The sequence below is a fragment of the Rhinoderma darwinii genome, chromosome 2 (assembly GCF_050947455.1).
Source record: "Rhinoderma darwinii isolate aRhiDar2 chromosome 2, aRhiDar2.hap1, whole genome shotgun sequence".
Classification (NCBI taxonomy): Eukaryota; Metazoa; Chordata; class Amphibia; order Anura; family Rhinodermatidae; genus Rhinoderma; species Rhinoderma darwinii.
The window spans coordinates 211,939,405-211,962,187 of record NC_134688.1 but is presented as its reverse complement, the minus strand read 5'-3'; the positions used below and the strand labels follow the sequence as shown (position 1 = coordinate 211,962,187).

General features: G+C 39.3%; 1 protein-coding gene across 2 annotated transcripts in view; it reads left to right on the top strand.

The window, feature by feature from the left end:
- CBLB (Cbl proto-oncogene B) overlaps window positions 1-22,783 on the top strand; it is a 157,888-nt gene that overhangs the window by 98,561 nt on the left and 36,544 nt on the right. For both annotated transcript variants that reach the window (XM_075852808.1, XM_075852807.1), the window contains exons 8-12: window positions 5,715-5,846; window positions 9,881-10,081; window positions 11,223-11,408; window positions 12,081-12,449; window positions 12,725-12,813. In XM_075852808.1, coding sequence (XP_075708923.1) covers window positions 5,715-5,846; window positions 9,881-10,081; window positions 11,223-11,408; window positions 12,081-12,449; window positions 12,725-12,813 — 977 coding nt within the window. The remainder of the gene's footprint in view (window positions 1-5,714; window positions 5,847-9,880; window positions 10,082-11,222; window positions 11,409-12,080; window positions 12,450-12,724; window positions 12,814-22,783) is intronic.

Genomic DNA, 22,783 nt, shown 5'->3' with positions numbered 1-22,783 from the left:
CGATTTAGGCCCCGCTGGGAGGCGAAGCCTAATCGGCTTGCTGTCAGTGAATGACTGACAGATCTAATACATTGCACTACATAGGTAGTGCAATGTATTAGAAAAAAAAAAATCTGACCGTTGGAACTTCAAGTCCCCTAGTGGGACTTGAGAAAAAGTGTAAAAAAAGTATAAAAAAGTGTAAAAAAAAGTGCACAAAATAAAAGTTTGAAAACAGTAAAAGTTTCAAGTAATCAAATAAAACACAATCCCCCTTTTACTCTTATCAAGTCCTTTATTATTGAAAAATAATAATAAACCATATGTATTTGGTATCGTAACGACCGGAGGTATCAAAATATTATATTATTTATTGCACGCGGTGAACAGCGTAAAAAAAAACGTAAAAAACGTTACCAGAGTTTCTGTTTTTTGGTCACTTTGCCCTACAAATATTAGAATAAAAAGTGATCAAAAAGTCGCACGTATCCAAAAATGGTACCTATAAAAACTATAGCTCGTCCCGCAAAAAACAAGCCCTCATACACCTCCGTCGACAAAAAAATTAAAAAGTTATGGTTCTCACAACTTGGCGACAGAAAAAATACATTCTTTTTACAAAAGTCATTTTATTGTGCAAAAAGTTGTAAAACATGAAAAAGTTCTATAAATTAGGTATCGCCGGAATCGTACTGACCCGCAGAATAAAGATAACATGTAATTTTATAACGCATGGTGAACGCTGTATAAAAAAAAAACCCGCAACAAACCAGCCCTCATACCGCTACGTCTATGAAAAATAAAATTAGTTATGGCTCCAATAAGTCAGGAAATAAAAAAATATGCAGTTGTGCCCGAGGGGAACATTTCTTCTGTTTGAAGAGGCGATTTTTCAAGGACCTAAAATTAGGGAACCAGGAAAGGGAGGGCCCAAACATATCCGCTGGAAGCGACGGTGCCCGTATTATACCAGGACAACACTTCCCAGCAAAATTCCCCAAACTACAAAGGCGCGGAGTATGGACCAAAAGGGGGATAATAAAGGACGCCATATATCAGTGCGACACCGGCCTGTGCAGAAAGGATTGCTTCACAGCGTAACACACATCTATGGATCATTTTATTGTTTTTTTTTACCCCGTTATTATACCAGCTGACTAAGCCCCTTATATACTCCGCCCGGCTTACATATGCCCTACATTATAAACGGAAACACCAGTAAGACTCCAAACAAAACTACTACCAAGCAAAATCCACGCTCCAAAAGCCAAATGGCATTTCCTCCCATCTGAACCCTACAGCGTGCCCAAACAGCAGTTTCCTTCCACATATATGGCATCGTCATACCCGAGAGAACCCTTTTAGCAATTTTTGGGGTGTGTGTCTCCAGTGGCATAAGCTGGGCACGACATATTTGCCACTGAATGGCATATCTAGGGAAAAATATACATTTTTAATTTGCACCATCCACAGCGCATTCATTTATGGAAAAGATCTGTGGGGTGAAAATGCTCACTACACCCCTTAATAAATGCCTTGAGGGGTGCAGTTTCCATAATGGGGTCACTTCCCAGGGGTTTATTTTTATTATTTCACATCTGAGCCTCTGCAGTTGTGAACCAATACTTTGTAAATCGCCAAATTAGGCCTCAATTTTACATGGTACGCTTTCACTCCTGAGCCTGGTCGACTGTCCAGGCAAGAGATTAGGGCCACATGTAGGGTGTTTCTAAAACCAGGAAACCCAGCATAATAATTAGAGAGCTGTCTCGTTATGGTGGCACAAGCTGGGCACCACATATTGTCCACATATCTGTGGAAAAAATCCCATTTTCACTCTGCAACATCGAGTTCACACTAATTTCTACAAAACACCTGCAGGGTTAACATGCTCACTACACCCGTAGGTAAATGCATTGAGGGGTGTAGTTTCCAAAATGGGGTCACTTCTGGGGGGTTTCCACAGTTTTGGGCCCACAGGCGCCCAGAATCCAATCCAGAAACATCTGCACTCCAAATGGCGGTCCTTCCCTTCTGAGCCCTGCCGTGTGCCCAAACAGCAGTTTATGACCACATATGGGGTATTGCCGTACTCGGTAGAAATTGCTTTACAAATGTTGGGTTCTTTTTTTCCTTTATTTGTTGCGAAAATGAAAAAATTTGCGCTAAAGCTACGTCTTATTGAAGAAAAAGGATTGTTTTTATTTTCACTGCCCAATTCTAATAAATTCTATGAAACATCTGTGGGGTCAAAATGCTCACTACGCCCCTAGATGAATTCCTGAAGAGGTGTAGGTTCCTAAATGGTGTCACTTTTTGGGTGTTTTCATTGTTTTTTCCCCTCAGGGGCTTTGCAAATGTGACATGGCCGCCGCAAACCATTCCTGCTCAATGTGATCTCCAAAAGCCAAATAGCGCTCTTTCCCTTCTAAGCCCTGCCGTGTGTCCAGACAGCCGTTTAATACCACATGTGGGGCATTGTTTTACTCGGGAGAAATTGGTTTACAAATTTTACGGTGCTTTTTCTCCTTCAGTCCTTGTGGAAATGAGAAAAAATTAGCTAAACCTACATTTTCTTTGAAAAAATTTAGATTGTCATTTTCAGGGCCTATTTCCAATAATTTATGCAAAAAACCTGTTGGGTCAAAACGCTCACTATACACCTAGATAATTTCCTCAATGGGCGTAGTTTCCAAAATGGGGTCACCTGTGGGGGGTTTCCACTGTTTTGTCCCCTCAGGGGCTTTGTAAATGTGACATGGCCTCCACAAACCATTCCTGCTAAACTTGAGCTCCAAAAGCCAAATAGCGCTCTTTCCCTTCTCAGCCTCGCCGTGTCTCCAAACAACCGGTTATTACCACATGTGGGGTATTGTTTTACTCGGGAGAAATTGCTTTACAAATTTTACGGTGCTTTTTCTCCTTTAGTCTTTGTGAAAATGAGAAAAAAAATCGCTAAACCTACATTTTCTTTGAAGAAATGTTGATTTTAATTTTCACGGCCTACTTCTAATAATTTCTGTAAAAAAGCTGTGCGGTCAAAATGCTCACTGTACCCCTAGATAATTTCCTTGAGGTGTGTAGTTTCCCAGATGGGGTCACTTTTGGGGGATTTTGACTGTTTTGGCACCGCAAGAGCCCTTCAAACCTGACATGGTGCCTAAAATTTATTCTAACAAAAATAAGGCCCCAAAATCCACCAGGTGCTCCTTTGCTTCTGAGGCCGATGCTTCAGTCCAGTAGCACGCTACGGCCACATGTGGGATATTTCCTAAAACTGCAGAAACTGGGCAACAAATATTGAGTTTCTCAGGTAAAACCTTCTGTGTTATAAAAAAAATTGTACTAAAAATTTATTTCTGCAAAAAAATATGAAATTTGTAAAATTCACCTCTACATTGCTTTAATTCCTGTGACATGTGTAAAGGGTTAAGACATTTTCTAAATGCTGTTTTGAATACTTTGAGGGGTGAAGTTTTTAAAATGGGGTGACTTTTTGGGGGTTTCTAATATATAAGGCCCTCAAAGCCACTTCACAACTGAACTGGCCCCTGTAAAAATGGCCTTTTGAAATTTTCTTGAAAATGTGAGAAATTGCTGCTAAAGTTCTAAGCCTTGTGAGGTCATAGAAAAATAAAAGGATGTTCAAAAAACGATGCCAATCTAAAGTAGACATATGGGTGATGTTAATTAGCAACAATTTTGGGTGGTATAACTGTCTGTCTTACAAGCAGATACATTTAAATTGAGAAAAATGCTAATTTTTGCAATTTTTCGCTAAATTTTGGTGTTTTTCACAATTAAATACTGAACATATCGAGCAAATTTTGCCAGTAACATAAAGTCCAATGTGTCACGAGAAAACAATCTCAGAATCGTTTGGATAGGTGAAAGCATTCCGGAGTTATTACCACATAAAGTGACACATGTCAGATTTGAAAAATGAGGCTCGGTCAGGAAGGTCAAAAGTGGCTAAAGAGGGAAGGGGTTAAAGAGGCTCTGTCACCAGATTTTGCAACCCCTATCTGCTATTGCAGCAGATCGGCGCTGCAATGTAGATTACAGTAACGTTTTTATTTTTAAAAAACAAGCATTTTTGGCCAAGTTATGACCATTTTTGTATTTATGCAAATTAGGCTTGCAAAAGTCCAAGTGGGCGTGTTTAAAGTAAAAGTCCAACTGGGCGTGTATTATGTGCGTACATCGGGGCGTTTTTACTTCTTTTACTAGCTGGGCGTTCTGACGAGAAGTATCATCCACTTCTCTTCAGAACACCCAGCTTCTGGCAGTGCAAAGACACAGCGTGTTCTCGAGAGATCACGCTGTGACGTCACTCACTTCCTGACCCAGGTCCTGCATCGTGTCGGCCACATCGGCACCAGAGGCTACAGTTGATTCTGCAGCAGCATCAGCGTTTGCAGGTAAGTAGCTACATCGACTTACCTGCTAACGCCGATGCTGCTGCAGAATTAACTGAAGCCTCTGGTGCCGGTGTCCTCGCTTGTCTGACAGGATGCAGGACCTGTGAGTGACGACACAGCGTGATCTCTCGAGAACACGGCTGTGTCTGCACTGCCAGAAGCTGGGCGTTGTGAAGAGAAGTGGATGATACTTCTATACACAACGCCCAGCTAGTAAAAGTAGTAAACACGCCCCGTTGCACGCACATAATACACGCCCCGATGTACGCACATAATACACGCCCACTTGGACTTTTGCAAGCCTCATTTGCATAAATACAAAAATGGTCATAACTTGGCCAAAAATGCTCGTTTTTTAAAAATAAAAACGTTACTGTAATCTACATTGCAGCGCCGATCTTCTGCAATAGCAGATAGGGGTTGCAAAATCTGGTGACAGAGCCTCTTTAAGTGAATGAGCAATTTAGGGGGACACCAACCATTTGATAAATGAGCTATAAAGGAAAGACCGATCATTCAGTGTGACTCAAACATAGCATTCATTTATCTCTGTGGAGATCAGCGTCCCCTTAAGTTTTTTTCCTTCTTGACACAGTGAAACTGTCGTCCATGGCCTGTGTGGGTATGTTGCAACTCTGCCCCATTCAAATGAAATGATTTATTTTTCTTCTTATTTTAATTCAGATTGGTATATTAGTCTGGTACAATGTGGTGTGCTTTCAAATTCTATCAGGTAGTGCTGTCATGCAATATAGCTATAGATCACCCATTAGGGCTGGGCGATTATGACCTAAATCCAAATCACGATTAATTGAATGTGTAACCTCGATTTTACAATTAATGAATTATTATTTAGGCCACACCCTTTTTGCACACCACGCCCACTATTTGCATGCTACACCATTGAATTAATGATATGGTAGAGCAGGGACCTTACGGACAGATACAGTTAAAACCGGAAAAAATAATCGAAGAACCCGATCTGCGCGAGATGGCGACGGTTAATTGCACTGCATTTCGGTTTCAGGTTTTTTTTTATTAATTGCCCAGCCCTATCACCCATCAAACACAATATCAGGATTTTTTTTTGTAAAAATAACTTTACTTCCAAGCTGAAGTGAAATTTGCAACACATACAAGTCCATTATAGGTTCTACTATAAGTTCCCTTCAGAGAAGCGCTATGCTGATCATATCATGAACGGTTTACACACAGGTGACACCTTTATTTGGGGATTAGACAGGGCATTGACTGATTGTTATTATGCAGCTACTATTATTATAATGATCTATTGTCCATTTTTATCACTTCCAGGAACAATATGAATTGTACTGTGAAATGGGTTCAACATTTCAGTTATGTAAAATATGTGCAGAAAATGATAAAGATGTGAAGATTGAGCCATGTGGACATTTGATGTGTACTTCGTGTCTCACGTCTTGGCAGGTACTGTCATTACACATTACACACATTGTAGAATTCTCCGCTTTGTGAGCAGAAGATTTGTTATTTGCTGACTCCTCTCACTTTTAAATTGTTAGGATGTATTTTTGTATGGTTACATTAATTGTAAAGCACTGTAAAAAAAAAAATGTTTCTAAACAATGTTTTATTTTTTTTTATTTCATTTAATCAGAATCAAAAAAAGATGACAAATATTATCAGTTAATATTCACTAACATTATTTGCTACATTTCCAAACCTTTTACTTATGAAATCCTCAACTGTGAACAACATCTACAGAAATCAATTTTGCACAGCACAAAATACCTGCAGAAAAAGTCTTGCCTCTCCCAAAAATACATTGGCTCTAGGAACTTGTGAATATTTTCTTTCTGGGATCTTCCTACCTTCTCTGACCGTGTAAAAACCTAATTAAAAAAACAACAACTTGTGTCCATATTACAGTAGTGAACACTAATATAAATTGTCCCTGGTACCTTCATGACTTCCTCACCTGGAGTATTTCCCACCTCCGCAGGGACGGAAAGAAGATTTTTAAATTCCCCTTTAAATTCTTTACTATACTCTTGGACACATGGGAGAGCAGATGGTCAACATAATCCAGAAGACTGGGTGGGTTGTTGTCAAAGACTGGATCAGGGCTGGATTGGGTTGAACACGTTCCTGCACCCAAGGCTTCTGGTATAACAAAACCTGCAATTTCCTGACTGCAGTTCTTTTTCTGGAGCTTTTCGAGACTTGGCAAGGGGATCTGTGCCAGCATTAGAGACCTTGTCATACATTGTGACAGCGGATCCTTCTTAGTTAAGTGGGGCACTATCTGTATTAATGTCTTTAGCGGCATTGTTGTTTTGTGGTTGGGTACTTTTTTGCATTTAAGTGCATTCCTTTTTCACTACCTATTGGTACTTTGTGGCCTCTAAATTTGTATGTGGTCTGCCAATTGTTTGTGTGCTGCTGTCTTTATGATAACATTTGGCTGACCATGCAGAATATGCTGATTGTAGACTTGTATGCTTATTTTACATTTTTCTACTCCTCCCTGCTCTGATTTCCTGAGTAAAAATTGGACAACCCTAATTCCCGCCTGCAACTGCCGCCAGGGAAAGTTAGGAGCTTACTGCATACTATTTTATTATGGGGTTTAATGTATAAACCGTATGAAGTGAGCTTCTAACTTGCGCCAGAGGTGTCTGCAGGCAGAAAGAATTTTGTTTAACTTAACCTTTAACCAGAGTATTTGCAGCCCTGGTTTAGAAATAGTGAGCACCCACCTCTATAAAGATACATTAAGAACTTCATCAAAATCTACTGTTGGACCTAAAATGTCAGGAGTGGACATTAAATTTACTGCGATGGTCCTTGGGAACCGTAGACCAAATGGCTCTGCTCCAGTAGGAAGAAGACAGTCTCTTGCGCTACCTTTATGTCTGACCCCTTTACGAGCTTTGGAACATGGTTCTCCGCCAAACCAGACACCCATCTGTAGATATTAGCGAGTTTCTTTTCTCCCCATCATTGCAGAATAGCGTACCTTATAAATGTGAACTCGCATGGTAATCTCGTGATGTGGTGGAGCCTTTTGTGTGTTATTTTTCTTCTTTATGGATGACTGTATTTATAGGTATTAAATGTGTTCCTCATATTGTAGAAACTCTCCTCACTAATAATAGATGGCATAGCGGAACAGAAAATCAATGGCAGATTTATGTATCTTTTAACTTGTACAGTGCCAATCAAAGCTTGTAATTCATGCCATACCTGGGCCCCCTTACCAAGGTGATCATGTGACTAGCTGGCTGTGTTTAATCATTGTGCTGGGTCATCATATTGGTCAGGATACTCTGATTGATCAAGTAGGGATCTTTGCACACTATTCAGATTTTGTATAGACCGTGTTTTGTAATAGAAAATAAGACAAAACCTTCCTTCCATTACTGTACGTATCTGCATTACCATTGCTTTGGAGATGGAGCATAGTATAATTGTGTATATGGAGTTAAAAAAGAAAAGCCTGGTTCCACTTAGTACACAAGATGCACTCTAAGCAACTCCTGACAGTCATCTGGTTTACATACATTTTGAACTACACAGCAGCCAGAACAAGATACATAAACTGTACATTTCTTGCACGCATATAATTCCTCTAACTAGATGCAATGAATAAGACCAGAAATTAATTAAATGACTATTTATAAAAATTTCTAAATTAGTTAATAGGGCAAATAAAGAACGACATTTTCTGCTAATTTTTTATATTATACATTTACCTTCAAAGTGCCTTTACAACTTAGTCCTCGATAGCATGCTCCATTGAATGCTGTACAGTTCTCCCATTGAAGCACTGAATTTAGTTCTTCTAGAGGAAAACTCCATATGTAAAATTAAATGTCAGTCGGAACCCAATATCCACCTTGTAAGTAGCATTCCATAGCAAGAAAAAAATGCTTATGTCAAAAATTATTCATGCATGATAGCATGCAGTTGTAGTAGAAATGGCATTCTTGTTTAAAGAGGCTCTGTCACCAGTTTATTAATTCCCTATCTTCTAACTAATCTAACAGGCGCTATGATGCTGATAACTACAGTGTGATTTTTTTTTTTCAATTTTTTTTTATTATTTGCAAAGTTATGAGCATTTTTCTAAATATGCTAATGTGGCTCTAATAGCCAAATAGGAGGGGACTCTTTCTTTTTACTCTGGGCAGTGTAATGTTGTCTGTATGGCACTGTCCATTCAGCATCATACAGTTGTCCCCTTTCCCAGCCCAGCAACACAGCGTGATCATATAGTATACAGCTTCCATTCCTGACTGTGTTTTCAACTGGTGATAACTCCGGTTGTTTCACAGCTAGAACTGCGATCCTGGTGTCATATGAAAGACCACAACCCGAGATATAGCTATTTTAAGTGATCCCCCTTCCCTCCAGCCTCAGTCTCTCACACTGTGTGAAGCAGCTTCATGCTGATAGGACAGCGTCAGAGGCTGTGAAGTAGCTCCACCCCGCTGGTGTTGATGCCCACTTGGCTAGTATAGCCTCATGTGCATATTTAGAAAAAAGCTCATAACTTTTAAAATAATAAACTTTTTGGGACACTATTTTCACTAGCATTATCAATGTGACAGGGGCTATTCGATTAGCTAGGAGATTGGGCATTACTAAACTAGTGACAGATCCTCTTTAACCTCTTGCCGCACCGCACTGTGATAGTATGTTGTGAGGAGCGGGTAGGTGAATAAATCAATATTACAAGTGAATATAAGAAACTTCGTAATATATCTTTATTAGAGAAAAATGCCTATTTTTTTCCACTTATCAGACTCCTTCCTCCAGCCCTCCACTAACTGTTCACTAACTGAATTTGCTGCTATATCCGTGTCCTCAAGCTGAAACGCACTATCCGCTCACTGAGGGATCAGGTTATATCTGCCTATAGAAGTTTTTGGAGAGGGGGAGGAAGAGGGCAAGAGCAGAGAGAGTGAGACAGACAAGAGAGGCACACAGAGATGCTGCTGCATCGTCTAGTAAGTGTTTTATCTCAACCCAATGATGGATTCTCAGCTATACTGCTCATTACTGCTGTATAATGTCCTCTATGTTACTGCTTCTTTATATATGTGATAGAGATAGGAGAGCAGTATTCACCTCTTCTTTGTGCAGGGTGTAGAAGACATGATAGCAGTTTGGCTCTGCCCACTAGCTCAAAGACAACTGCGAATTAAGTAGAGAACCTGCAGAGGGGAAAACTGCTAAATAATGCAGAATACAAGTCATATAATGGCCAGAAATAGTTATATTCTTCAGGTAAACATACGACCGCTTATTCTGAAAAGTCACCTGAAAGGTTAGGTATGCTTTAACGCCCAAACTAGGCCGTGTCCATAAGGTGTCAAACATATACTTGGGTGACGATATGTTGTTTGTTTTTTTCATTCCATATGCATTGCAACTAATTTTTGTGAAGTGCATATACATATATACAATGTGTTTTAGTCTTTTATTGTTCTTTGCAGGAATCTGATGGACAGGGCTGTCCTTTCTGCCGTTGTGAAATTAAGGGTACAGAACCAATTATAGTTGATCCTTTTGATCCAAGAGATGAGCACAGGAGTAGTAATATTTTAGATAGTTTATGTACGCCTATGCTGGATTTCGATGATGACGATGATCGGGAAGAATGCTTGATAATGACCCGGCTAGCCTTTGTGAGAAAGGTAATTCTAGTATAATATATTAAATCATTCATAAACCTGCACATTTTACTACAGCTCACAGTTTACCAAGTTACTAAACTTGGAGCACATCCAATATTAAACCGTAAATAGTATTAGATTTCATGTGGCCTGCCCCTTTGGTAGTGCCACTTTAGGGAATATTCAAAGATCCCATTTTTCTGTGCCCTCTGTAATTTACTTTATGTAATTTATTTTTGTCAATTTCTGCTCTCACAATGCAGTGTAAAAATTTGTGACATCGCAGTCGTGGTACCGCAAAACTTCATACATGGGAACATGCCTTGTGTGCCGCTCTGACTCTAATTTTAGTTTAAAAAAAACAGTTGCATCTAATTAGACCATAAAGGGACCTACATAATTATATATTAATACCTATATACGAAGTAAGAAAGGACGGAATGCCCAAAGTATATAACAATAATTTATTAAGTATAAATGACAATCGTATCACAAAGACACCGTTAAAACAATGTAAGAAACTGTATAGACCGATTGGAAGAAAAATTCAAGGACACAGAAAAATTGCATCCCTCTAACCCAGGCAGGACTAAGTATGAGCAGCAAAATGGCCTATATAACGATAATACCAGTTATAACACATCTGAACATAGAGGAGCATTGTGCACCAAAGAAGAGTACTATAAATACGCGGCTATGTAATAATCACAGCAAAGAAATGAGATTACTGTACCTGGGACAGCATGAGCCCCAAATATTATCATGAAAATCAGACCGCTCAAATGTTCATTACACAAGAGAGAGAAAAAAAAAACACAAAATGGGCAAAACGAAAGCTGTAGAATGGTCACTAAGATAAAGCTAGCCCAGATCGTGACAACCTGTAGAAATAGTGAAACAAATTAAATTTATGTATGCCCAAGGACGACCTCTGCATGGAGTTTGTATGTTGTCCCTGTGTTTGCGTGGGTTTCCTCCCGGTACATCCCACACTCCAGAAACTTACAGATAAGGAATTTAGATTGTGAGACCCACTGGAGACAGTGAGTAACCACAACTTCTATAGAGTGCTGTGTAATATGTTGTTCTATATAAGAAACTTAAATAAAAGTGTTTTGTAACATGTCTTACTACTTGTGAGCAATGCCTTTTTCTTTTGTAGATGAATGAAAGACAGAATTCGCCAGTGGCCTCTCCAGGTTCTTCTCCCCTTTCCCAAAGAAAAAAAAATCCCACTGATCCTCTACAAATCCCTCATCTCAATTTACCACCAGTTCCTCCTCGACTGGATCTTATTCATAAAGGAGTAGGTCGCTCCCCTTGTGCCAGTCCTACTGGGTCACCAAAGGTAAACTTCAGAAGGGGTGAGGAGCATATTGTACTGTAACTTATTGTACATAGTAAGTACTTGATGCCATTCTTATTAATACAATATAAGCCAGGTATAATAGTATCAACAGTTCATTTTATACCAATAGGCATCACATAAAGCTACATCATTTTTTGCCTATCTGTTCAGCTTAAAGTGAGTCTGTCACCCCCTGCCCCCACATCGCTTACACCACTAGATAGGGGTAAAGGAGACAGGTTTAAACATACCTACGTCGGCGATCCTGCTGCAAGCCACACTAACGAAATTAACATGTAATCCCCACGCACCGAATGAAGTCTCTGACTTCTCCGCTGTAACCTCTCTCCATCCCCTTCCCTCTGCTCTTGGTGCCCTGCCATGCCAGTTGAGCTAGCCTATGTGACATCATGCAACTTCAGCTGCTGAAAATCATCATGCTGGCAAAGTTGCCATGTAGCACTGCCCTTAAAGATACTTCTCTTAAGATTTACTATCTTAAAATAGATTTACAATATTAGGAATCCAACAAATTAAGAATCCAACAAATGGTGGTTGCTTTCCATTGTTATATGTAAATCTAACATACAAAGTTAATGTCTTATGTTCTTTTATGTTAAGAATGTATATTACTTATTGCATAATGTGTTAAAGTAATGTTTTGTTTTTCAGTCTTCTCCTTGTATGGTCCGAAAACAAGATAAACCTCTTCCTGCACCGCCGCCTCCTATAAGAGAACCACCACCCCCACCAGAGCGACCACCTCCGATCCCACCTGACAGCCGAATGTGTAGACATGTACATCATATGGAAAATGTGCCTTGCAGAGACCAGCCAATGCCGGTTGAAGCCTGGTGTCCAAGAGACATTTCTGGTGCCAGTCACTTAGCAGCTTGTCGTTTAACGCTTAATAGCTCTCCCAAACTTGGGAAAACTGCTAACTCTATTATAAATGGGAGACATATCAGACACTTGAGTTCAGAGGCAAGGTTCTTGCACAAACAACACAAGCATCATGATTTATCTTCAGAAAATGTCAGGGTAAGGATTTTCTTTTTTTTGTGCATGTATAAATGTACAAGTATCAGAATAAAGTGAACAAAAACACCAGTTTTCGTGGAGACTATGAAGAACACTATGGTATAACCTTCAACAACCGATCTAACTGTTAAATTACTGGTATTTTGCAAGGCAATAAAGCAAAAATTGGACTTCCTGTGTTGCAAATTTAGTATTTTTTTAAAATCCGAATATAAATTTTAATATTTAGAACCAAAATACAAATTTGCCTCTTATATATGTTGTTTTTTTTGTAGGTTTTATCAAATGTCCTAATGGAAGAGTATGATGTTCCTCCACGACTTTCTCCGCCTCCTCCATCTATTTCTATTCACTCTGCAATAAAGTAAGATTTGCAAACCAATCTAAGCATTTGAATGAGTTCTATGATCCAACCACAGGAAAGTGGCTGTTCTGTTTAAATGCAATGTGGCACCTGCACACTGAACAGTTTGCCTCACTTTCCCTAACGCCGCAGTTAATAATTAGCAATTATTTCATGTAGCATTTGCAGAATGACCAAATACCAGCGGCCTTGAGACACTCCTGCTCCGATCCCCTCTTGGCAGTATAGGCACTTAAGTTTTTAGACTTTTTTCAGATCGTGTGTGTGCTATTGCAGGGTCAACTGAAACTGAGAACCATATTGGTGTCTACTGAGATGTGGTGCTCACCTTAGATACTTCACTTATGGAGTATCACTACTAGATATAGTCCTAAATACTAGTATGATAAACTGCATGTCGAGGATGGGACAGGAGTTTCCCAAATCTGCTTATGCTTAGAAAATTGTGTGAGCGGGTCGTGATAGGATCTGTAATTCCATACCACTAGTGCCGAAGTACAGGTCTGGTGATGATGTCAATTCAATCTTCACCAGCCCTGGTTTTCTTTTGCGTTTTTCTTATGCCGTGAAGCCCCAAATGACTGCATTGGGTCGTAACACCCTATGCAGCTTATATAGTAATTAAATAATAGCTTTTAATTTAATACTGTGATAGATCAGTCGCCTGATGCAAAACACGGCGCCCAACATACCCCTTTTGACTTTAATGGTTCCGTCCGGTTCCCGTGATGTGTCCCATCATTTTTTGCCTAAGGTTGGGTTCACACTGCGTTTCCAGCTAGGTTAACGTGCACACCGGGAAAGCTCCCAGCGCATGCGCTAAACGTGTCCATAGACCCCCATTCACCCAACAGAGGCCAAAAGAGTATCTGGCTGGTATACATCGGTATACCTTTTTTCTTGCTAGATAGAATAGTGTAGTTGACTATGCTATTCCATCCTGAGGCATTCGCCACGGCCTCCATTGAACATAGTCAAACCGAAACTACAAACGTAGTGTGAACACAACCTATATTTTTTATTTTTTTTGGGGGGGGGGGTTTATTGCTATGAAGTATGTTTCTTTAATGAAAAATATGGCACACACGAGTTTAGAATATTTAGTAATTAAATTGTTAAGGGATGGAAATAAATCCAGCATGGTATTCTTTTCTCCAGCTCTCTTATGCCCAACAGTGGAGACGTTGAGGACTAAAGCATGGGTTGCTGCATTGCTGCTATTTGTAGGGCTACACGAAGTGAATGCTCCGGCACATCCCATTTATTATACATTATTTCCTACACTTTATTTAGTCTTTTAAGGGATAAATAGAATACTTTGAATTTGTACAAGTTAGTCTATTTTTGGTATAAAAACTAAACTTCACTGCTTGTGCTCCTTTGTATGGCCTCAAAGCCAGTTCTTGAATTCCAGGCGAGTGGAAATAGTTGATAACTGGGCATTTTAATTGAAATGTAACCTCCCGTCCTGTCCACACATGGAGACTGTTTTCATGGCATATTGAAAAGGGATCTAAAAGTTTTCAGAGTATTAATTGCCCTCCCCGTGCTGCTCTTGGAATGGCGAGTACATGGATTATTTTAATCAGTTGTTGACACTTCACTTAGAGCAGCAGCAGGAATGTTCTTTACGTTTTATTTGTGCCAGTGTGATTGTATTGTTAAAGTAAACTATTCTTCCAGCACTTTGCAAATCTGCTTCTGTTCAGCTGTAGTTGTGGGCTAACGGGATTATGTTCCAAATGACTGGATGCCAGCTGGAGTCTTAAAGTGACACAGAAGAGGAGAGCGCTAGAGAAGATTGTGCCAGGTCATTGCTGTGTACCAGGATTTGTGCCAGGATGTGGCGGTGGTCCAGTAGAGTATTTGGCTACACACTCGCTCTTAATGAGCCTTGTTAGGAACACAATGGCTCGAAGAATCAAAGCATTGGTGTGTCCTGCCCAAGTAGAGCAAATTAGACAGATTTACTTCTGCGATGTGCTGCAGCCCTCGAATGCTCTACGGCAGTGGACAGCAGAGATTTCTGGGAATTTGTTCATGTCTTGGCAAAAGTGGACATATAGGGGTTTATAACCAGATCCAAATATCTGCCAATAGTGGTTCATGGTTATTCATGGCTTATAGGATTCAGTTGTAATGCTTTTGTGTCTGACACGCAGGTTTCTAAAAGTTCAGATCCTTTAAAAGTATTTTCCAATCTGGTGCATGCTGATGGCATGTACGGAGCAAACATCGAGTAAACTGACAATTTTCTCAGCATATGCCATCCATTTGCAGCAAGGTAGCTTAATGCAACCTTCACACGACTGTATTTTGGCCAGTATTTTGCTTCAGTATTTGGAGTAGGGACAAAACACAGAAGTGGTGCAAATCTTTCCATTATACTTTTTCTCCGTGAATGTGCCACTCGTGGTTTTGTCTTACAAATACTGATCCTAAATCCTGCCATGTGAAATAGACCTTATATATGTATAATATTTATATATTTTTCAGTCTGCAATACAGGGCTAATGTAAATCTATGGGGTTATTCACGCGGGTATATATAACTTTTTTTAAATGCAGCATGCAATATTGTCATCAGTTTTGCGGATGGAAACGACCAGCGTGGAGAAAGTTTAAAATACATATGCATCCCTATGTGATCCGTATTGCATAAGTATGTCATCAGAATTTCATCCGTATTGCATCCGTTTTTCAAAGGCTCTGTCTCATGTAATTTTATTTCCTCCCTAGAAAACAGCCCGTCAGTATAATCCTGATAAAATACTGATGACACACTGTATATCATCCGTAATATGTCGTTATTGCAAATCCATTTTACGGAGGTTTATCAAAACGCTTGTGTGATACCGGCCTAACTCAGTCAGTAAACCACTTTTTAATATCCGATAACTGCTTTAAAATAGCCATTGCTGGTTCTTTGCTTAGTCACTCTGCATTTAGATTTACCTATGATTTTTTTCTGTGTTGCTGACAATGTTATTTGTACAGTTATTTTGTATTGTGAAAATTCAATAAAACAGACAATTTAAAAAATACGTTGGCCTTTGAAATTGGAATTATCCAGCCGCATGGTAGTTGTGGCAAGCAGCTGAATTGCAGGGGGGATTATTAATATTAAAGGGGTTATATGGAGACCAAAAAGTATTAGCAGTGTACTCACTGCACTATGTAAGTACCATCGGTAATATACATTCCAACCCCCGTCGCGCTGACTCTGAGATTATCATAGAATATTATAGCGCTGTCCGGGGATCGAAAGTCTAGTTGCACAGCCTTCTTTGATGACGATACGATTCTTCGTCACGTGACTGACCCCGCTGTACTACTTCTCCTGATTGTACAGGGGGTCGGTCTCATGTCGTATCGACCTCAAAGAAGGTTGTGCAACTAGACTTCCGGTCCCCCACCGGCGCTATCAAAATAGTTGAAAATCTCAGAATCCGCGCGACGTGGGACCGGAATATATATTCGCGACTGTGCTGATTTACTGAAGGGAGTACACTGCTAATAATTTTTGGTCCCTGCATAACCCCTTTAATGCGTTAGGGCTTTGTGCACATCATGTTTTGACCCTACGTTTAGCGTGTATGTCAAGAAAGCTCCCGAGGTACATGCTAAACGTGTCCATAGGGCTCCATTAGCTAAAAGAGTGTACCTGTTTTTTTGGGAATGGAATATCATGGTAGACTATGCTGTTCCATACCAAGGGATCCCGCAAAAAAATGTATGGTGTCTGGTACACGTTCCTAAAAGGCGCATTCATCACCATCTAGACTATGATGGTATCTGTTTAACGTATACGTTATGAACACAGTCATGACCGTTCATGATGTATACGTTTAACTTATACCATTTACTATATTGCAAGCTATTTTTTTTTTTTATTGATTTACCCTACTTTGTAATGGCGACTAGCCCTCTGTCACGCCACACAAATGTTTTCATGACTGTTCTGTTTATTAAGAGCATAAATAAATACTTTTTAAAAAACATATTCCATTAAATTCTATGGTGACGGATGCCGCTGTTAAGGCTGACTTATATGTCGGCAGCTTTTCCCGGTGTACACGTTAAACGGAGGCCAAAAACATGAATTGCACAAAACCTTATTGTGATCACCTTCCAATCTATAATTTTATCAAATCCTGGGTTATTATGTAAAGCCATTACATGTGTGTGTATGATCAATATAAGGGAATTAAAACTGTCCATCAATGTATAGCATCCAAGGGTACTATGAGATTTATTTAGGCTCCTCTGCTGCTCAGAAAAATTCTACCAAAAATGTCAAATTAACCATATACAAGTAAGTCTGAAGTTTTGTTACCATGGCCAGTCACTTTTTAATTTGCTTCTCAGCTCACCTTAACATTGTCCTAAACATATTTAACAAACTGACTTTTGCTCCAACTAAGAACTTAAAAATAGTCATACATAAGTAAGTCATGAGTGGCGATCATCTTTATTGCTTAGATTTATTAGCCCATATTAGTCCTTTTTCTGAGGGATATAACAAATGGTGTTGGGTAGTAATATAACGTTTGTGAGGGTAAATGTGTGTCTATGATATAATAGCACCGCAGTGCAGCAATGCAAGTGATCTTGATGAACAATATATGTAGTGCTCAATGTTGTGACATTTGACACTATTAACTGCAGGTATACTATGGATTGAATTCCCTTGTAAATAATGTTACCCTGTTAAAAATAAATAAAACAAAATGATGATTTCGCCAAACACATTTGACATGGAAGAAGTAATTATTAGTGTTTTTAGTGACTTCTTAGTGATGGCCTTTAAATGTCGTCTCCACCCAAACCATTTTGGCCATACACATGATACATTTGAGGGGAGAAGCCGCTGTCAGATGCCTCCGGCAGTGCTTATCTCCCTGTGGAACAATGTTTCGGGCATTGTATGGACATTTTAGTTTATAGTTCTAGTTCAGATTGGTCCTGGGGGATGCACTTTCATGATCTGGCAGAACTCTATACTGTCTTTTCAAATTTTTTCCTATAGTAACAATTAGTCATTAAAGGCTATGTACACCTTTGAAAACGTATATTGTGTGTGTGTGTATGTGTGTGAATATATATATATATATATATATATAGCTACATAGTTACATACATAGTTACATAGTTTGTACGGTTGAAAAAAGACACATGTCCATCAAGTTCAACCAAGGGATGGGAAAGGGGAAGTAAAAAATTTCTACACATAGGAGCTAATATTTTTTCGTTCTAGGAAATTATCTAAGCCTTTTTTGAAGCCATCTACTGTCCCTGCTGTGACCAGCTCCTGCGGTAGGCTATTCCATAGATTCACAGTTCTCACAGTAAAGAAGGCTTGTTGCCTCTGCAGGTTGAACCTTTCTTTTTCCAGACGGAGGGAGTGCCCCCTTGTTTTTTGAGGGGGTTTTACATGGAACAGGATTTCACCATATTTTTTGTATGTGCCATTCATATATTTATATAAATTAATCATGTCCACCCTTAGTCGTCTTTTCTCAAGGCTAAATAGGTTTTGTTCTTTTAATCTTTCCTCATAACTTACATTCTCCATGCCCCTTATTAGCTTCGTTGCTCTTCTTTGTATTTTTTCCAACTCCAGGGCATCCTTTCTATGAACTGGAGCCCAGAACTGGACTGCATATTCTAGATGAGGCCTCACTAATGCTTTGTAAAGTGGTAATATTACCTCCCTGTCCCGCGAGTCCATGCCTCTTTTGATACACGACAATATTTTGCTGGCCTTTGAAGCAGCTGATTGACACTGCATGCTGTTATTTAGTTTATGATTTACAAGTACACCCAGATCCTTTTCAACAAGTGACTCCCCCAGTGTAGCTCCCCCTAGGACATATGATGCATTCAGGTTGTTCGTACCCATGTGCATAACTTTACATTTATCTACATTAAACTTCATTTGCCAAGTGGACGCCCAAACACTTAGTTTGTTTAAATCTGCCTGCAATTCACAAACACCTTCCATAGACTGAACTATATTACATAGCTTAGTGTCATCTGCAAAAACAGAAATAGTGCTATTAATCCCATTCTCTATATCATTAATAAATAAGTTCAATAATAGTGGTCCCAGCACTGAACCCTGGGGTACACCACTTATAACCAGGGACCATTCAGAGTAGGAATCATTGACCACAACTCTCTGGATACGGTCCTTGAGCCAATTCTCAATCCAATTACAAACTATACTTTCTAAACCTATAGTCCTTAATTTACCCATTAGATGTCTATGAGGGACAGTGTCAAATGCCTTTGCAAAGTCCAAAAACACTATATCCACAGCAGCCCCTCTGTCTAGGCTTCTGCTCACCTCTTCATAAAAACAGATCAGGTTAGTTTGACAACTTCTGTCCTTTGTAAAACCGTGCTCGCTGTCACTTATAATACTATTTATTGTCACATAATTCTGTATATAGTCCCTCAATAGCCCCTCATACATTTTCCCCACAATTGATGTTAAGCTTACTGGTCTATAATTACCCAGCGAAGACCTAGAGCCCTTTTTGAAAATAGGCACTACATTTGCCCTGCGCCAGTCCCTTGGCACTATACCAGTCGTGAGAGACTCTCTAAATATTATGTAGAGGGGGACAGAAATAACTGAACTAAGCTCCTTAAGAACTCTAGGGTGTAGCCCATCTGGTCCTGGGGCCTTGTGTACGTTTATTTTATTTAATTTAGCTTGCACCATATCTACATTCATCCAATTCAGTATATCAACAGATATATTAACAGCACTGGCAGCTGCTACATCAGCTGCTCTTTCTTCTGTTGTATATACAGAGCGGAAGAACCCATTTAGTAACTCTGCCTCCTCTTGATCCCCTGTGACCAACTCCCCATTACCACTATCTAAGGGTCCTACATGTTCAGACCTTGGCTTTTTTGCATTTATATGCTTGAAGAATTTTTTAGGATTTGTTTTACTATCCTTTGCCACCTGTCTTTCATTTTGTATTTTTGCTAATTTTATTATCTTTTTACAGATTTTATTAAGCTCTTTATATTTTACAAAGGCTATAACTGTACCCTGAGATTTGTATTTTTTAAATACCCTTTTCTTGTCACGTATTGCCCTTTTTACAGAAGGTGTAAGCCATGTGGGGTTTAATTTTAGTCGTTTATACTTGTTACCTGTAGGAATACATTTTGCACTATAATTACCCAAAGTAGATTTGAAAATCTCCCATTTATCATTTGTTCCATTATTTGACATTAGTTCTTCCCAGTCCATATCCTGAATTGCCGCCTTCATCCTGGGGAAATTGGCTTTCTTAAAATTAAATGTTTTTGCCCTCCCAGCCTGCGTTTGTTTTTTACAGTATAGGTAAAATGTAACTATATTGTGACCACTGTTACCGAGGTTTTCACGAACATTGACGTTCCCAACAAGCTCTGCATTATTAGAAATGACCAGATCCAACAGAGCTTCACCTCTAGTCGTGTCTTTCACAAACTGGCCCATAAAATGTTCCTGCAACAGGTTGAGGAAATGTCTCCCCTTTGCAGTTGAAGCCGAACCATGACACCAATTAATATCCCGGTAGTTAAAATCTCCCATTATCGCAGCCCGCTCCATTTGTTTATATATTTGACCTTCTATCTCTTCAGTTATATAGGGGGGTCTATAGATTACACCAAAAGTAATTTTCTCAGTGTTTACCTCCCTTTGTAATTCCACCCACAAGGTTTCAACCTCCTCACAATCTTCACCCTCTAATGTCTCATTCACACTCACCTTCATATCGCTTCTCACATACAGACATACACCACCACCTTTCCTATTCACCCTGTCTTTCCGAAACAGTATAAAACTCTGTAGATTTACAGCCCAATCATGTGAAGAGTCCAGCCATGTTTCAGCAACACCGACTATATCTATATTTTCTTCCAGTATCAAGGCCTTCAGCTCCCCCATTTTGCTTGCTAGACTTCTTGCATTTGTGAACATATACTTTAACTTGCCTTTAAATGTTTCACTTTCAGTATCAGAAATGTGATTATTTGACTTTTTTATTTTCACTGTGTGTGTGTGTGTGTGTGTATATATATATGTGTATATATAGTGTGTGTGTGTGTGTGTGTGGTGCAACTCTCTCATTACATTTTATAAAAAATTATTTTTACTTTTTGAGATATAGCTGTATTCTGTACCCATCAGGTCAGCGTCACTGACTCTAATTGCTAGCGGGTCCTGTGTGTCTCTGACATGCAGAATCGAGCTATTATCGATCACATCTAAGTTCGTAACGTAAGATGTTATAGATTACTGAACCTGTCAGTCCCACTAACACTGACTGATTCCGGTCTTAGCACACAATTCAGCTGCCCTGTATACAGGACACAAAGCAGCTGTATCTCAAAAAGTTAAAAATAATTTTTAATAAAATTGTAATGAGAAAATTGCACCAAACACACTGAACACGTTTTTATACAAAAAAAAAAAAAAAAAGTTTTCAAAGGCGTCCATAGCCTTTAATTTCAATTAAAAACTAAAGTAGTTGTCGGAATTAAAAAATGGAATTGCCAAGTCTGCACTTTATGGGCACATTATACACTGTGGTATGGACCAGTTTTTAAGAACATGGCAGTATAGAAATGTGCGGCGTATGTAATGTAGTCCATTATTAGATGCATTCCGTTCACTGTTTCTATATTGTAATGTCTGATATCTGTATCTTATGGGAGATGACTCCAAGAAGCGGGGCAATGAGTTCAGCTCTAGTATAGCTATGATACTAATGTTGTGGATCCGGCTAGACCCCTTGTTATCTTCCCAATAGAGGAGGATGTTATCTTGTAGCTGCATACACATGGAAATTCAGCAACTAAATGTGCTGTGGGTTTCTTTTTGAATGAACCTGGATACATAATAAGCTTCGAGCATTACTTGCAAAAGTGCAATGGGTGTTTTGACCTTGAATACAAATGCTGCAGAAAGTCTAAGCTCCGTGACTGGGATGTGTGATGGCACTGTCGTTATGCAGATATGTTGGTTGAATATTTAACGCTCTGGCATACAGCTTTCCTAGATATTTAGGATGTTTTGTTTGATTTACTATCCAGAGATGTATGTAAGGACACATCTATGTGAAATCCTCTTCCCATGTTGTCATACTGTCCGGATAGTTTGTCTTTCATATGTACTTTAGCTCCCTCTACAGAAACTAAATGGAACTGCAATTATCTTAAAGAGGCTCTGTCACCAGTTTATAACTTCCCTATCTCCTACCTAATCTAATAGGCGCTTTGATGGAGATAACTACTGTTTTGTTTTTAAAAAGAAACAAAAAATTTTATTGACCAAGTTATGGAAATTTTTAGATTTCTGATAATTTTTTCTAAATGCCCAAGTGGGCATTTTTTTTCTATTCACCAAATGGGCGTTGCATAGAAAAGTGTATGATGCTGACCAATCAGAATCATACATTCCAGCCCAGCTTGATACACATCACAGCGTGATCTCGCGAGATCACGATGTGACGTGACTGCCTCCCGCAGGTCCTTCACCGAAGCGATGGAAGACTGAACAGACATCGCCTCCAGCTGCTGTACATTCTGACAAACGTCCTGGCACAGCTGGAGGCGATGTCTGTTCACTCTTCCATCGCTCCGGTGAAGAACCTGCGGGAGGAAGTCACGTCACAGCGTGATCTCCCGAGTTTACGCTGTGCTGTGGATTTAATTGTAGTTAACCTATTTATTGTGACTATACCAACGATCATGGTGGTTTACAAACGTTTGTCAAGGCAGCCCTCCAATAGTTGCAACTAAGTAACATACAGTGCCAAGATATTTTATTTTTATTTCTTGCTGCTTTTATAGCATCAACATATTCCACAGCTTTGTACAGAGGTTGTCATCACGTAAATCACTAGACACCTAGTCGGTGTAAAATCTAGCATCTTATTATGTTCATCAGTACTCTTGAT